The following is a 17,830-nucleotide window of genomic DNA, read 5'->3' on the forward strand; positions in this document are numbered from 1 at the left end:
GTATTTTTAAGACTCCCCTGGTGCCTTCATAATGTGGAATAAAGGTTAAGGACTATTACCAGAGAGATGCTTCCATATTAGATGGGTCTTGACTGATATTTCAGCTATGCAATTGTTGCTTTTCATCTCCTTCAGCTGCATACAGATGCATACAATTCAGATGCATACAATTGAAGGACAGGATGGGATACCCACATAGGAAAGGTTACTGATTTTTGAGGAGGGAGAATGAGCTTAACAGCAATGAATCCCACGTGCCAGGCCCTGTTTTGGTCACTTGACACTTCTCAAGTCCTTTATGGTCCTCCACGATGTCAGGAGGAGGGTGCTAGTGCTGTAGCCATGACGCACAAGGAAAGCTGGAAGACAAAGATATTAAGTGCCTTGCTCAGGGTCATGGGTCTACCAATAGCAGGACCAAGGTAGGAACCCAGGCAGCCTGGCACAGAACTTTTCTCCCAACCACTGCCTCCCATGGCATCACCAAAGCTCTCCTTAGAATTGTGCTGTCATCCAAGAAAGCTCATGTGTGTAAAGAGGTGACAAAGTAGGGTTAGCCCTGGATTTGGACAGAAGATGCAGCTGCTTACATGTCTCCACAGATCCAGAACAGATTTGGAGAGGCTCAGAGGTAGAAGAAGCACACTACTGATCGTCCACACCTCGACAATGCTAAATCACATGCACACTCCCATGGCAGGCATTCACCGGGGCTGTCCTAGGCAAACTAGCAGGGTGGTCACCTGACTTAGAGGTTATCCCATCACTGAGAAGTTGAAGTGTATTGGCACAGCTTACATGGTTGGTTTGTGGCCAGGTGAGAGACATACCCTGGTTTTTTTAAATTTCAATTCCAGTGTCCTTACCCCTACTTTGCACTGTCTGCCCTAACGAGCATCTATTTTTCAACAGCTCTCCAACCATTATACCACAACACCATCATCTGTGCTACTTAAACTCTCTGCTCAATACTTGCATCTCCAATCATTATCGTCTCTCCTTGACTGCTGTCTCCAGAAGCCCTGTGCACCAAGTCCCATTTAATGCCTAGAGGGAAAAGTCCTTAGACGTCCTCTGTCTGCATTGATTGATCCATTGGATACACCAAAGGAGAGTCTTTGGAGAGTCAAAGATGGATAAGACACACTCATAACCCTTAGGAACTCAGGGTTTTGTGTAAAAACCCATCTCTGTGCAGACCATAGGCATATGGTCACAAGAGGTGAGTTGATATGATTAAGTGGGTGTGAGACAGGCAAAGACTGGGCGTTGTGATACACTAAAACCCACAGAGGGGAGGGACAACATCAATGTGTAAAGAAAACAAGTAATTTGGTGGTTCTGCTGATGCACGCATTTAGACAATGGAGAGCAAAAGCCACGGGACTGGTTCACAGAGCCCCCCGTGTGTCATTCCAAGAGTTTGGACTTTCATCTGTAAACTGGGGAAGGCTTAAAGTGTTTTAAGCAGAATAAGACACAGAAAAATGTGCTCACATTGATAGCTTTGTTTAGTTTTAGGCAATTTAAAGTGTTCACTGCAACTGGGATGTTAAGTGACCTAATTTCTCTTTTAATTCTTACTAGACCATTTGTAATTACGATCCATTTAGAACTTAACCCATTTATGATCCTATTCTAATGCTATATAGGACTTTTGGCCCAGTCTATTCTTTTTTTTTTTTTTTAAGATTTTATTTATTTATTTGACAGATAGAGATCACAAGTAGGCAGAGAGGCAGGCGGGGGATGGGGAGAGAGGCAGACTCCCTGCCAAGCAGAGAGCCCAATGTGGGGCTTGATCCCAGGACCCTGGGATCATGACCTGAGCTGAAGGCAGACGCTTAACCCACTGAGCCACCCAGGTGCCCCTTGGCCAGTCTATTCTTGAAGGAGTTAAAAATCTAGACAGAGGACAGGGACATATGGCCACCTATTTGTGTGACTGTCACTCACCCCTATGTCCACATGTGCACGTGTGTGGGTCCACATGGAGATGCTAGCCTATTTGCTCATTGGGACCTAACTGTAGCAAAAAATTGGATGAAGCTCTTAACCAATGAAGCTTATTTAAAAGAGCTTTGTGTTGAAAATAATATTAAATTTGGTGAAAAATTTTTTAATTTAGCAGACGTCTTAAAGTCACTGTGGAGTAACAACTTAGAAGTTAATCATAATTCAGACAATTGTTTAAAAAGATTATTGTTCCATAAGCTCTGAGTAATCAAGTTTTTCTCTGCAAATTTCAAATGGATTAGTTTCTTCCTTTCTTTCTTCTTCTTTTTTTTTTTTCTTAATTTTCATATAGATTTGGGGGAGGCATCAAAAATCCTTACCAAGAACTTCAAGGAGCCAAACTAGTTAGAATTAGATGTCAACACATCTGAAATGTCAACACATTTTTTTTTCCTCCTCTCTGGATTCCTGTGAGTTGGAATCCTGATTTTGGGAGTAAATTTTAGTATTCCGTGTTTTAAGTGTTTGCTTTCAAGGATAGTGTCTTTGAGATTTCCCCAACCAGTTACATTCTCCAAGAGTAGAAAACATGTGAAAAAGCCAAATGGCATGCTTATTTCTCTGAGGTCTCATTTTCTTCTCATAAATATACACTCTTGGGGTGCCTGAGTGGCTCAGTGGGTTAAAGCCTCTGCCTTTGGCTCAGGTCATGATCTCAGGGTCCTGGGATCGAGCCCCGCATTGCATCGGGCTCTCTGCTCAGCAGGGAGTCTGCCCCCCTCCCCCCGCCTGCCTCTCTGCCTACTTGTGATCTCTCTCTCTTTCTGTCAATTAAATAAATAAAATCTTTTTAAAAAAGAAAGAAAGAAATATACACTCTTATGAAACCGTTGTGGGTTTTTTTTGTTGTTGGGTTTGTTGTTGGTGTTGTTGTTTTTGCTTACACGGGCTTATGTTTCCACACCAGTTTATAGATTGGGTGGAAGATGCCACTTGTGCCATTTCTATTTTGATAGAACAGAATGGCATGTGGGCGTGTGATGTGGGGGACTGTATGTGACTCTTGTTTCCTTATATACAAAATCAGGGTATGCTTCCTGTACTTCCCTTTGGGGATGGGAAAATCATGATTATTTTGCAACCTGACTCTTTGACAGTTACTTTTCCAACAAAATAATATTCTGGGGGTGGGCTGGTGGAAGAAGCAAGGAGGAGGATAAAGTCTTCCATTTTAAAATCAGCTGAGTTAAGGTTTTTTGGTTTAGTTTGTTTGTTGTTGTTTTTAAGAAGCAACATGGTTCCAGCTGCCTATAATTAGAAAGCTTAGCTTACTGACATATTCACTTTGCCCAAGACCCTGTTTAAATGAGAATTCCCATCTCAAGTATAGGATGTGATTTTATCTGGTAAATGTTTTACTAAGGGTTGAGAGGCAACCTAAATGCAGAAGGATGGGAAATCATCTGGGAAGGCACTGCTGAGGTTAGAAAAACAAAGAGGGTCTCTGGACCCTTATCCTTCAAAAAAGGAAACTTTGACATGTAACAATTTGTATCCCCCAGTCCCTCACTTACGGGAGGAAGAACCTAAGTTCTTTTTTTTTTTTTTTTCCATACTCGGGGTGGTGACACCTTGCTCTCTGGGTCCTGAGCTCTCTAAACAAGATTATTTTTAGCCTTGAAGTTAAATGAGGTATTGTTTGGGGGAGGATGGGAGATAATTTGATGGGGTCCTTTGAGAAAATCCAAAGTTCCCCCAGGCTTTCCCTCTACCTACTTTGGTAGGACCTGTCTGAATCCTTTGGACAAAGGCATTAAGCATTACTACCTTCTGCTTTTGGACTAGTTTCTCCTTCTGTTTCCAGGAGGGGTGGAGAGCGTGTAAGGAAGGCATGCCTCTGTAGGTAAAAGAGAAATAAACTGACCCCATTTCCAGTGGTTGAGCTTCTCTCCAAGTAGATAGAGGCCAGCACTAAAGATGTAGCTGAGAGAGAAGAAGGCTGTTAGACCCACCGGGCTGAGTTTGGCTAACACAGGATACACCCACGTACCCGTCTCAGAGTAGATCCATAGGACCCTGCAGAAAATGACAAGTCACAATAATTAGGACGGCAGGGGCTGGTTGGTGGTGGAGCCATTTTATCCTCAAGATCAATGGGGTTCTGGAGCCAAGGGAGATGAAGAGAAGCCATGTGGATCATTTGCCAACAGCTGAGGTGTTCCACAAACCTACAGAAGTGATGCTTTTCTGGATAAACAGACTTGATTCAAAGGGACATCCTATTTCGCGTAAGCTGGACTTGGCTATTTTACCTAATCTGTTAGAATTCCGTGTTGGCGAAAGAACATGGGAGAACATCAGACACATCATCAGCCAAAGAGAGTATGTGAGGACACGAATTATTCCTTTCCCTGAGAGGTATGACCTGCTGAGACATTGAACTTGCTGAGATGGCATCATTCCCTGACTCTCAGCCAGGCAAGCGGGTTTGCTTTTCTGTACCTAAGAGTCAGGTGTAGCTTTTCATTAGCCCTCCAAACCTGTTGGAGTCGGAGGGACCAAGATCGACCACTATTGTTCTACTACAATATGCCTTTTAGAGGTAGGAGGGGTTTAACTGTCGGCCCTGATTTCAGCTACTGAATATAGCCATGGACAGAGCGTTCAGTAGGAAGGGATGGGTTTACAGGAGGCTCAGATCTTGCTCATGTGAGTAGAGAATAGAAGTCATTTCTGGTAGCCAAGAGAAGGAAAAGAAATGCTAGGAGAGGAGCCACGATGTCTAAGCAAAGCCCAAAAAATGCAGTATGCTGGAAACCAACTGCACTGAAAGATGCCAAAATCTGAAATAACTTTTAAAATTAAATATGAGAAACATGATGTATCAACTACAGTTTATAATTGGTTAAGAGGACAGAATCTGGAACCAGCCTTCTGTGATCCAAATCCGAGTTCTGCAACCTATTAGCTGTCTTACCTTCAGTAATTTATTCAGCCCTGCTGTCCCCTGCCTTCGTGTGAAAAGTGGGGAGTGCAAACAGGATCCATATTGTAAAGGTGTTGTTAGGATTAAGAGAGTTAACACATGTAAAATAAAATAGCGCCTGGCCCATTGTGAGCCTTTAATCAGAGTTCTAAAGCTTCTCTCTTCTTAGGGATGGCACGGAGGGGTCCTAGCAACCTTTTTTTGAGGCTCCTTATCTCTTGTTAATAATTAGGATAGGCGAGGTCATGCTTCAGAAACAGCATTCAAATTTGGATACCTCAGGTTATCAAAAGATTTCAGAGGGAAGAATAAAATTCTGAGCTTAACTTCAGAAATCCAAGTGCACTCTTGGTTATTTTAGATACTTCAGATTTGTCAAAGGCTTGTGGAAGAGACAAGGACTAATATGAGGGTCAGGCCTGGGGTGAAGCTAGAGAAGCATGAAATTTAAGGGGCCATCTCTCTCTCTCAAAGGACACAATTAATAAATTGAAAAGGAAACCTATGGAAAGGGAAAAATATTCTCAAATCATATACTTGATAGAGGATTAGTGTACATAATATACAAAGAACTCCTCCAACTCAACAATGGCAAGAAATAAACCCAAACAATCCAATGAAAAATGGACAAGAGACCCAATAGACCTCTTTCCAAAGAAGAGATACAAATGGTCAACAAACACATAAAAAGATACTCAACATCACTTATTTTTAGGGAAATGCAAATCAAAACTATAACTAGATACCACTTCATAACCATTAGGATGGCCACCATCAATAAAATATCAAGTGTTGGAGAGGTTGTGGAGAAATTGGAACCCTTATGCACTGTTGTGAGGTACAAAAAAACAGTTTAACTGCCATGGAAAACAATGTGGCAGTTACTCAAAAAATTAAATATAAAATTACCATATGATCTAGCAATTCAACTTCCTTATCTATACCCAAAAGAATTGACAGTAAGAACTCAAAGGGATTATCTGTATACCTGTGTTCATAGCAGCACTATTCTCAATAGCGAAAACACAGAAGCACCCAAGTGTCCATTCATGAATGAACAGAAACATAAAATGTGGTATAGATAAGCAATGGAAAATTATTAAGCCTTAAAAAAGAAAGAAATTTTGACACATGCTGCAACATGAATGAACCTTAAGGATATTATGTTAAATGAAATTAGCCAGTCACACACACACAAAAATATATGGTCTGATTCTCCTAGAGTCGTCAAATTCATAGATACAGAAAGTAGAATGGTGTTTATCAGGGCTTGAGGGAAGGAGGGAATGGGGATTTACTGTTTCATATGTACAGATACTCAGGGCACCTGGGTGGCTCTGTTGGTTAAGCATCTGACTCTTGATTTCGGCTCAGGTCATGATCACAGGGTGGCTGAGATCGAGTCCTGCATTGGGCTCCATGCTAAGCATGCTAAATCCTGAGATTCTTCCTCTCTCTCCCTTTCCCTTCTGCCCCTCTCCAGCCCCCCACTCTAGATTAATTAATTAATTAATGAAATAAAATCTTTCAATAGACTTTGATAGGTCTTCCTCACCTGGTTCATATTACACTGTGTTTATCTATGGTGATAATAACTCCGTTCCTGGAGCAGACCTCCTATCAAAATTCTTTTTGGAAATAAGGGAAGGTCCAAGGCTTTTCCTGAGCCTTCTGTTTCTTAAAAATAATGGACTATTACTCAGCCATCAGAAAGGATGAACACCCAACTTTGCAACAACATGAATGAGACTGGAGGAGATTATGCTAAGTGAAGTAAGTCAAATAGAGAAAGTCACTTATCATATGGTTTCACTTATTTGTGGAACATAAGGAATAGCATGGGGAAGGGAAAAATAAAGGGAAGAAATGGGAGTTAACGAACCATGAGAGACTATGGACTTTGGGAAACAAATGGAGGGTTTTAGAAGGGAGGTGGTGGGGGGATGGGTGAGCCAGTTTTGGGTTTTAAGGAGGGCGGGGATTGCACGGAGCACTGGGTGTTATATGCAAACAGTGAATCATGGAACACATTATCAAAAATTAATGATGTACTGTATGGTGACTAACATAACACAATAAAAAAATAATAATGAGCCTAAAATACTCTTCAAAGAGTATTTTTTTGTCAATGTGTCAAAGAGGCACATTTTGGGTGGAAATTCTGCTCCCCTACCTTATCATTTTGACCAACACTGGAGTTCTATGAGATGTGCATTCCATTGTCTTCTGCACGTCTGCTTCTTATGGTAAGCCAGGAAAGGTTTAAGGGACAGAAAGTAAATCCCCAAAGAGCTGGGGTTAGGAATTTGGGGTCAACAAGGAGACCTGAATGCACTCCAAATAGATTGTTTTAATTAGTTCACTTTGTTTACCTTGTATACTAGAAATTAGGGCTCCTAATTTCTATGCCCATTTATACAAGAGAGTCAGCAAATAAGGACATTCCCCTAGAGGCCTGGAAAGTTTCTCTTTATTTACTTCATTTTTGTTTCCTTCAGCATAAGGTTCCACAAAGGAAAGTTCCTGAGGTAAGTTCATGAAGTCTGTAGTTTCACAGAAAAGTGCAAAGAAAGTTAGAGGTGTGTGAACTGTCAGCGGAAAAGTAATGAAAACAAACACGGTATCAGGCAAGAGGGCAAATATTTGATGAAGGGAAGCCAGCGAGAGGCTTGGGGAGGAGATGATCGTACTGAAGTGGGACCACTTCTTTTTTTTTATATTTTATTTTTAAGATTTATTTATTTATTTGCGAGAGAGAGGGAGAGAGCGAGAACATGCACATGAGTTGGGGGGGAGGGGTAGAGGGAGAGAGAAGCAGACTCTCCACTGAGCAGGGAACCTGACATAGGACTTGATCCCAGGAGTCTGGGATCATGACCTGAGCTGAAGGCAGAGCGCCCCTGGAATTACTTTTTTATGGCTTGCTGGAATATATGTTGAAAGGTGGTGGGAGAGAGAGAGAGAGAAGGAGGAGGAGGAGAAGGAGCAGGAAGGAGGGAGGGAGGGAGGGCAGAAAGAAGAGAGGAAGGAAGGAAAGAAAGATGGAGGCCAAAATGAAAGTCACCACTATCTTCTTAGTCAATGTCAACTCTTCCCCAGCCCCATGCAGGATCCTATGAAACCGTATCTAAATGTTTGTCTGCTGCACTCCACTCCAGCTTCCTTCATCTCAAAGGGATGAAAGATGTAATTGTCTACTTGCTGGGCTTTCTTGCATCCTTCAATCCACTTTCCATACCACAAGCTACTAGTAATCCAGTAATCTTTCCAAAAGAGAAAGCTGCTCATGGCACTCTCCTGCCTCCAAGGGATCCCCACCAATGCCTTCGGAAAATACTCAAGCTCCTTTACCCAGCCTACCTGGCCTTGCCCTGCCCCCGCTGTCTGCCTCCAGATCTACAGCCCACCCATACTGGATCCTTTTCTGTTTCTTAAATGAGCCGAGCTCTGCTGCTCTGGGCCTTCCCTCATGCTATTGTCTCTGCTTGTAACACCTCAGACATTTTTACTTCCCAAGACACACTTCTCCTTGGCCTGTGCCTGGCAGAACCATACTTATGCTTCAAGTCTCAGCTTAAAAGTCAATTTCTCTAGAAGAGATTTCCCAAAGTTCCTATATCACTCATTCAGTGAGTTCTTATTCTACACACTTCCTTTACTATGAACTTACCTTGTTGCTTATTGGACTGTCTTTCTCCATAGCCTGGAATGGGACAGGGAGCTTATCTGTCATGCACATCTGTTTCCCAAGGGCCAAGAAGATGGCAAGTTTGTAGATCTTTACGGGAATGGCTTTTCAGGGAGGTTCTGCTAGCACGTTTGGTTCCCTTTAACTGCTGTTCAATGTGGCTGCTGTGGACAGCTCTTGGCTGCTTGATCCACCAAGGATACCACAGCCTCTGAAACCCGGGAGACGGACCCATAGCCTTCCAAATTCTAGTTAATCTACTGCTCACTTCATTAACACTTTGAAGAGGCCAATCATTCTGTCCCTCATTTCAGAGAACAATTTTATATGTCCTTCTAGAGCTGTCTGCCACATGGATCTATGTGAGTCAGGCTGAGCAGGCACAGATTGGCAGCCAAAAATTAATGTTCTATAGTTTTATCCTCCTAATCTTGTAGCATCCAATGATTGTCATAAAAGTAATAATTTCTGTGTTTTATCAGTACAGCAACAGTGGAAGTCTGTGGGTTAGGGACTAGTAGATAACAAGGGGTTTGGTGGGCTTTCTGTATATAATTCTTAAAGTGCTAATACTCATGCTGCATCTCCCTAGCCCAGCAGAATAATAGAATTAAAGGACCCCCTGGCCCCGTATTTTCATGCCAACTTCCAACAGAAGCATGTGAGATGATCACAGTTGCACCTGAGGCCAGAAGGCAAGGAAAACCTGGGTTCATGTTTTGTCAATAAACTCAACAAGTTAGCAGACCTCCTACAATGGAAATGTCCCTGAAAACGGCTGGGACCTGGTGATTCCTTAATGTAGGGACTGAGCTCATTGCTGCCTTTGCAGTGTATCCCCCTGTCACCCCTCTGCTCACCGTCCTGCCAGGCTTTCCTACAAACAGCTCCTGCTCACACATGAGCAATGGCACCTTGAAGACACCCACCAGCTTTAAGCTACAAAGATGACTCCTGGACCCTCTTGGTTTTCTACCATCTGATCATTTTTGCTATTTTGCTGTCCTCTTGCCCCTCATGCCCCTTAGATGACCCCATATTCACTTTCTACTGTACTCTCTCTGTCTCCCCCTCTCTCCTCTCTCTCTCCCCTCCAATCCCTGTCTCCCTTTCCACTCTCTCCCCACTTCCCTCTCCCTCTCTCTCTTCAGCAACCTCATCCCACCAGGTGGTTTTGCTCCCTGGATCTCCACTGTAACCCCCTCTCTTGGGAGGGCCAGGTCTAAATGTCCAAACAGAAGTTCCTCTCACCCAATGATTCTCAACCTTGGCTGAAGATTAGAATTACCATGGGGGCTTTAAAAACCTGAATGCTCAGGACATATCCTAAACCAATTAAACCAGAATGAGATTCCAATTTAGGATTTTAAGTGGAGTCTCTTACTTACACCCCCAAATTATTTTTCTGCTTCTCCAATCCAATGGCCCAAAATTCATAGACTTGTCCTTGATTTTTCTTTCTCATTTGCCCATGGCATGCTGATTAATCCACAAAACATGTTCCGTCCCTTCCACAATGTGTGCTGCCCTCCATCCTGCTGGTGCCGAGGTATCATTCTTTGGGTTGGTACTGTTTCTAATTTCTGCAGCAGACATTCTGGTTGAACAGGAGCTGAGGTTTGCGCAGGAGGCAAGAGGAGGGCCATGTTCTGTCCCGGCTCCTTGGCTATCACCCGTCTCCATTCTGCATCCTGGGGGACCCAAGCTCCAAATGCTGATAAGAAGGGGATCTATGTGGCATCTTTATATTTATTTCATATATTAATTTACCCGGGGGCTAAGGAGTACTTGTGTGGAAAACGGGGGCTGGGATTCTGATCTCAAAATGCAAGATTGTGCAGCTGCAGTGCATGTAGATGGCCCCAGACGAAGGTTGTATTTATACCCAGGAAAGAGTAACAGGGGCTCTGGGCAGGAATTCATCACAAGGCATGGGTGGAAATAGGAGCTGATCTGGGAACTCAGCTTCGTGCATCCCTCTGGCAGTTTTTAATGTATTCCGGAAGGTAACATATCTCTATGTATATAGTACATGTGTAAGTGTGTACGTAAATGGATGCACAGATTTAGAGGATTGCTACACCAGAGTGCCCTGGGTGGCTTCTATGTGGGAGCTTAGCCGAGTGAGCACAATGGAGGAGAAAGGAATGATCTCCCGTGCTTCATAGGAAGGACCACTGAGGAGGAACTCTACAAATATCCCCCCCCACCCCACTGCTGGGTAATAGCTGCAGATTTGCTTGACACCTGTCCTCAGCATGCAATGCCTTACCCCCTAGCAGAGACACCTGTGGCACCTGCAGACTTCTGGTCTACCAAGTGCAAAGTGGTGGGACCCTGCAGCCCAGCTGGGGCTGTTGCAGTAGCCAGTAGCATCATGATACTGACACAGTGAACAACAGCAGGGTGGGTCACCAATGGGGGTGGCAAGCTGTACTGAAAGCAGAGCCAGGTGTGGGCGCAGGAAACTAGGGATCGTCACCTTTCAATCTGCGCAGGTGAACAATATGGGCAGGTGTGAGCACTCGTGTGCTTATTAGGACCCTTAGAGAAGGGGGTCCTGAAGCCTGGGCCACCTGCAGCTGGGAAAAGGGTGCTCTGAGGCCCCAGACCTGGGCTGACCTCAGAGCTATGACATAACCACGGACAAAGAATAGGTCATGGGGATTCAACCTCATAGTAAGAATATTCCAGCTAACTTTTATTTGTGTGTTATTTTAATCTATTTTGCTTCCCATGTCTTGCTGCTCCAATCCATTTTAAAATGCACCATTGTCAAGACAGCCTTTTGCCAACATAATTCTCTGGCCATGTTACTAGCAGCTCTCACTTCCCCTCCCAGCTGTAGAAACAAGTAGCAACAATGAAACCGCACGTTGTCTACACTGTGTCTAACCTCTAACATGCTGGCTGTCAGCATCTGGGGGTGGGCAGTTTGAGGACCACTTCCTATTAGCCTCTGTTACCACTAGGTTGGGCGATAGCAAGGTGCTGACCATTACTTTACAGTGATCTGTCCTCTCCTGGCCTTGGGACCATGGTCTGTTATTCACTTTCTCTCACTTTTGTCACATCCACCAGTCCTTTCAGGCCTGGATCCAACACCCCCCTTTCCTGAGCCCTTCCCACACCTCCCAGCCGGACATAACTGCTTCATCCCCTGTATTCCTGGGGTTCCTTGTATTTGCTAGATGTCATCCCTCCCCATCTTGTGTTCTTAAAATTCTCATTCCCCCCTTAATAAGCACAAATCCCCTGTAGGCGGGTGCTTGGCCTGACAGCACTTGGCTTTTCCCAGCAAGACCAACCCTGTGTTAGGGGAGATATTTGTTCCATAAAAGAGTGAATTGGAGCGAGCTGTAGGAAGGTTTCTGTTTTCCTGCTCCTCACCAAGACCTCAGAGCAATCGAGGTGAGGTGTTTAGGGGTGAGAGATATGGGAGCAGGGAGCAAGCTACCGTATTTATACGTGAGTCATGCTTTCCAAAGGAAATAAAAGATTTGCAGTTATTACTACTCTGCAAAGCTTTATTTTCCCACTTACAGGTCAGCCCTCCAATTCTGCAATCTGAAAAATCACAAAAATCAAGTGCCACATGCAAGGCAGTCTCCACGGCCTGGGTAGCTATTTTTAGGTCGTCGTAACGTGGTTTTGTCTGGGCAGTGCTTCTCCAGCTCTGAGTTACTGCCGTTTTTCTGACTCATGTTTGCTTCTCACACTCAGTCTGGCCTCGGCCCATATTCTTTACCTCATTCTTGCTAGGCTGTTTCCCTATTTGACCATCCAAACTGGCATGCCTAACAGCTGGCCCATGGCCACTTCCCTGAAACATCTCCCTGGATAGACACAGTTTGTGGAACCTTGTTGCTGGCCATCTGTGGCTGGGAGGGCCCATGGGCCCCAGAGCCTTGCGTAAGGGTAGACACAGCATGCCACAGAGTGGGAGCGCCCACAGTTGGGATGGATGGTCAGAGAGAAGGAAGTTTCAGCCCGTGGGACAGCAGATGGGCGTAGTCTCTTCGTTCTAGCAAAAATGGAGCCCAACGAGCCAGATGCTGATTTAGGGCCTCATCAAGGATAAGAAGGTCCAAATCCCAAACCACTTCAGCTCCCCACCAGGGCCCACCCAGCATGTTCCTGCTGGTGACAGGTCTCTGCCCCTCCCTCCCCTTGCTCCCTTGTAGCTTTAACACTTGAACATCCAATCCAACAAAGAGCTGGAAACCATGATATCGTGGAAAGTTATTGACCATACAAATGAGGTTAAGCTTGTTTGCCTACCTCCCCTTCCCCTGCATTTTGTACAGTGTGTTTTGCACAAATGGGGAGCTGAACCAACACCCAGCCCTGTGGATACCATGGGAAGTAAACTGCATTTGGAAATAGGAGCCCTGAGTGTAAGTCCGTCCCAGAGCTGATTTTCCCCAGTCCTATGACCTTGCGCATGTCATGCTGGATGACCTCCACCTCACCTCCACCACTCAGCCTCTCTCTCTTTCCATTTGCAGATTGATTGACACTGTCATCCGTTGGCTAACGTCAATTCTCCCGAGTTAGCACAAATGTCACTAACCCATGTCCTGGTCTTGTTCTTCAAATGTCACACTTCATCCAGAGTCCAATCGTGTTTCTTACGTAAGCCACATCATTTCTCTCCTCCACTTAAAACTTTCCCACAGACAAGCATGTTCAGAGTCCGGACTCACTGATGTGAATTGATGATCCAGCTTTTCCCTGTCCTCCAGGTCAACCCTAACCTCAGCAACTCCTTAGCAGATGCTGTTCCCTTTGCCTGAAGGTCTTTCCCACATCTCTTTTGACTTCCTCCTACTCATTCTTTGAGTCTCAGCTTACACATCAATTCCTTTAGAAGCTAGCTTTCAACATCCCTCCTGGGTACCCACAGCACCATGCACTTCCCCCTCCGCCTATCGTCCCTTTGTTTGGGCACTTTCTTCTCTCTCAGACAGTCCCTAAAGGGGGCATGGTGCCTTGCACATCACTATATCCTCAGTCACTTAGCACACTGCCTGGAGCTGATGAATGATTGAAAGGTCAGAGGATACATTCATACGGGACCCCATCTCATTGTACCTCCTTTCTCCAACCCCCCATTTCCCTGCATTGTCAGATTGCATGACCAAGCCCTATTGATCACTGCTTCTCACTTTTATGGCCACCACAATTTCTCCCCCAAATACCAGTGGCTTTTGGTGGTCTTTTACTCCATTGGTCTCTGAAGATGAAAGAGCAAGAATCAGATGTGACAATTGATGACCAAATTCCAAGTCCTTCAGTAGAAAAAGTTAACAGACTGGCCACCTGGGTGGCTAAGGCAGTTAAACGTCTGCCTTTGGCTCAGGTCATGATATCAGGGTCCTGGGATCAAGCCCCTGCACCAGGCTCCCTGTTCAGTGGGGAGCCTGCTTCTCCCTCTGCCCCTCTCCCCACTTGTGATCTTTCTCCCTCTCTCTCTGTCTTTCTCCCTTTCTCTCTTGCAAAAACAAATAAACAAACTAAAAAAAAAAAAGTTAACAGACTACAAAATGCTGCTTGTATACTAACTCCAAAAGTTACACTCAGCAAGGAAGACCAAATCAGATGGAAGTCCACACACACAAAAACAAAATATGGAAATTCATATACATAATCAGCCAGACACCACTCTGCTTCTGCTCCACACATGACAACAGGAAAAAATATCTTGATGTATACACACTCTTACCCAACCTCAGTTTCCAGATAGTCTATCTTTAGGGATTTATTATTTTGGGTTAAGCCAGATATGGCAAATACATGGCACATATCCTGCCACTTTCCATTCTTACACTATCAGCAGATATTGCTAAAGGAAGACAAAACTCTTTTCTCGTATCAGAATCTTTCTCAACACTGTGCTCCAGATATCAACCACCAGTAGGTTCCCAACTATCACCTACTCTCTGAAAGTATCCTTGGTAAAAATGCAGAGGCCCAGACTGGAGAACATGTTAGATCACTGGAGTCTTGGGGTAGATTTATGGAGCAAGTACTTTCTTTCTTCTAGAGAGGAGAAGCAAGAAAGATTTGGGACATTCAGGGAAGGAGAGGTGCAGAAGGGTGGGAGGTGACTACATAGCAGAAGGATTTGAAAAGGCAAGGGAAGAACCATCAACGGAGTTCCGGGCACAAAGCTTACAAGTTCTGAAATAAAGGATGGCAAAAGCCAATTAAACAGGCACTGGGAGAGCCCAAGTCCCTTGGATTACGTTCTCTTTCTGGCTTCCATCTCTAGCAGAGCCCTCTACTGAGTTCAACTTTCCCTGAATAGGGAGGAATTGGGGGATGACCCAGATTCTCTGATGGGAACAGCTGATGCAGTCTAGGCTAGAGAAGGAGCACCCTGATTAGCTTCTGTCAAGATGTATTATGCTTGGCAGGCCCCTATCCATAGAGCAAGAGCATGGTAGTGGATGAGAGGTGACAGAATGGAAAAGGGGGTTTCCAATCACTGCGTGGAATGCCAAGGGTTTTCCCTTGATTACAGACCACTGAGCAGCCCTTCTGAGTCTTGGTGTCACCAGGTGGTTGAATAATGAAAATTAGGCCAGCTCCTTGAATTACCTCTCATGCCTCCAAAAAGGCTGTTCTGCAAGCCTCCAGGCAGTTGCCCAAATGCCCTATTGGAGCTCTAGGGCCAGATGTTGATGCAAATGAGCCCATAAAAAACAGGCAACGGGAATGGGCCAAACAGAGCACGTTCCTTTTTAGATGGAATATATTTGGATAATATATTTTGGAATATATTTGGATGCTTCAGATCATAAAAAACATTTTACTGTTTTTTTTTTCTTTTTTAAAATTTTTCCCATTTTATTTTTTTAACTTAAGTTCAATGAATTAACATAGAGTGTATTATTAGTATCAGGGGTACAGTTCAGTGATTTCTAAGTTGTATACAACACCCAGTGTTTGTCACATCACGTGCCCTCCTTCATGTCCTTCACCCAATTACCCCATCCTTCCACCAACCTCCCCTCCAGCAACCCTCCGTTTGTTTTCTGGAGTTAAGAGTCTCTTATGGTTTGTTTCCCTTTCTGGTTTCGTCTTGTTTTATTTTTCCCTCCCTTCCCCTATGATCTGCTTGTTGTTTTGTCTCTTATAGTCCACATATGAGTGAGATCATATGATAATTGTCCTTCTCTGATTGACTTATTTTGCTTAGCATAATACCCTCTAGTTCCAACCATGTTGTTGCAATTGGCAAGATTTCATCCTTTTAGATGGCTGCATCATATTCCACTATATATCTTGTACCACATCTTTATCCATTCATCTGTAGAAGGACCTCTGGGCTCTTTTCATAGCTTGGCTATTTGGACATTGCTTCTATAAACATCCAAACATTTTAATTGTAAATGGAACCAATGGTCAATACTTTCTTGGGGAAACTAGTAAGTGTAGCTTTGCAATGATGACTTCTTCCTGAGAGGGAGCAAGGAATGCGTGACTTGCCTGTGCATGCACACCTGTATCCTCCTAGGCACATGATGCTTCCATGGCATCAACACCAAACAATACTCAATCATTAAGCATCTGCCTTCGGCTTAGGTCATGATCCCAGGGTCCTGGGATCAAGCCCCTTGTTGGGCTCTCTGCTCAGCAGGAAGTCTGCTTCTCCCTCTCCCAGTCCCCCCTGCTTGTGTTCCCTCTCCGTCTCTCTCCCTGTCAAATAAATTCTTCAACAACAACAACAACAACAACAACAACAAAACATCAAACAATAAGAATCTCTCCTACCTAAAAATTTAATGATGGTTAAATCCCTGTTAACCCAAGATAAAGGCATTCCTACAAAACAGTATGCTCCTTCTGGAGTACCTCACCATCCTGAAGGAAAAAGCCTAAGTAGATTTTCTCTCTGCGATTCTTACCTGCTGATGTACACAAGACTAGCGAGAGCCAACAAGGTGAGACCTTTCTTCTTCTGTGGATAGCAGTGCGGCCAGAGGACGACTTCCACCAGTGCAAAGGGCAGGATGGATGTGTGCTGAAGAACAGAAAATGAAAAACCATAATGTCAGGCTGCCCCCGCTGCATGCCATGCCCCTAATTCTCTCTTTCCTCTCCAGTCTACCTTCTTAGGCAACTGCCAGATGAGATGTCCCCTAACTTGGCTTAGGTCATGCTCAGTAGATGCTTTGGGGCCTGCTGTGGCTCCCTATTGCCTTCCGTGATGGCCCAGACTCCTTTGTCTGGCCACCAACGGTCTCAGTAATGTGCTACCCTCCTTCTCCCTCCTGCTTACTGTCCTCCTCCCCCCGCCCCAGGTGCGCACCCTAACCCACACTTCCACACCCACTCCTCCCCTAGAACACGGCTGTTTCCTTCACCTTTCCTTCACACCGCTTTGTACTCAGTGTGCTTGCTCCCACCCTCCCACTTTTGTTCATCCCCTCCGCACTCTGTGGAATGTCTTCTCTCCCTACATTCGAATCATTCGTGTTCTACGCGGCCAACGCAATCTTCCACGGCGCTGTCCCTGCATTTTCCTCCTGCTAATTTCTCTCACTCAGTCCGACTGCCTTTCTATCCTGTGCCATGTCGTCTAGCACTTAGGAGGTGTAGCTGGAAGATCTGGGGGTGGGGTGAGTGGAGAACGCTGCTTACTGGGAACATTGAACAGTGTATTTTTCAGATTTTGCTTTTGCAGCTATGATTCCTCTTTCATTCAAGCCCCTCATTTCCTTAGCATTTGGCAGCCCTCTTGCTTCTCTAGACTTTACCTGTGAACTACATCCCATTCCCACTCCTGAGCCCCAAGACAGTGGGGTCAGCACCTCCATTAGGGTAATCGCTGGGGCTTAGAAATGTCACAGAGCCCGTGTCACCATGCTCCCGTGCTCAGTTCTGTGGCTGGGGCCCTGGGGTGGCCTTTGCTATCAGTCATGTCAGTGTTGTGCTCAGAGGCATCCCCAGGGGGCCACAGTTTCTCATTTGAACCTGAACTAGGGATAGTCAGGAGATCAAGACCCTTGGATGACAAGAAATGTGACAAGTTTTTATCGGGCAGCGGTGGAATGAGAAGGAATCAGTCTTAATAATAGGGCATTGCATGGCAGAGAGGGCCTCCTGGGGCCCCAACAGGGCTGCAGGTGGGTGGCAAAAAGCAATGAGGCTTCCTATGGGCCCCAGTACCCACATTTTAGCAGCAAAGCTTA

General features: G+C 44.8%; 1 protein-coding gene across 3 annotated transcripts in view; it reads right to left on the minus strand.

Annotated features, from left to right (window-relative positions):
- ADTRP (androgen dependent TFPI regulating protein) overlaps positions 1–17,830 on the minus strand; it is a 65,979-nt gene that overhangs the window by 4,037 nt on the left and 44,112 nt on the right. For all 3 annotated transcript variants that reach the window (XM_032861786.1, XM_032861785.1, XM_032861784.1), the window contains exons 5-6: positions 16,544–16,659; positions 3,881–4,032 (exon numbers count right to left, since the gene is read on the minus strand). In XM_032861786.1, the coding sequence (XP_032717677.1) occupies positions 3,881–4,032; positions 16,544–16,659 (268 nt within the window). The remainder of the gene's footprint in view (positions 1–3,880; positions 4,033–16,543; positions 16,660–17,830) is intronic.

Source organism: Lontra canadensis, unplaced genomic scaffold (genome assembly GCF_010015895.1).
Source record: "Lontra canadensis isolate GAN:19392208 unplaced genomic scaffold, GSC_riverotter_1.0 scaffold21, whole genome shotgun sequence".
In the NCBI taxonomy this organism is placed as follows: domain Eukaryota; kingdom Metazoa; phylum Chordata; class Mammalia; order Carnivora; family Mustelidae; genus Lontra; species Lontra canadensis.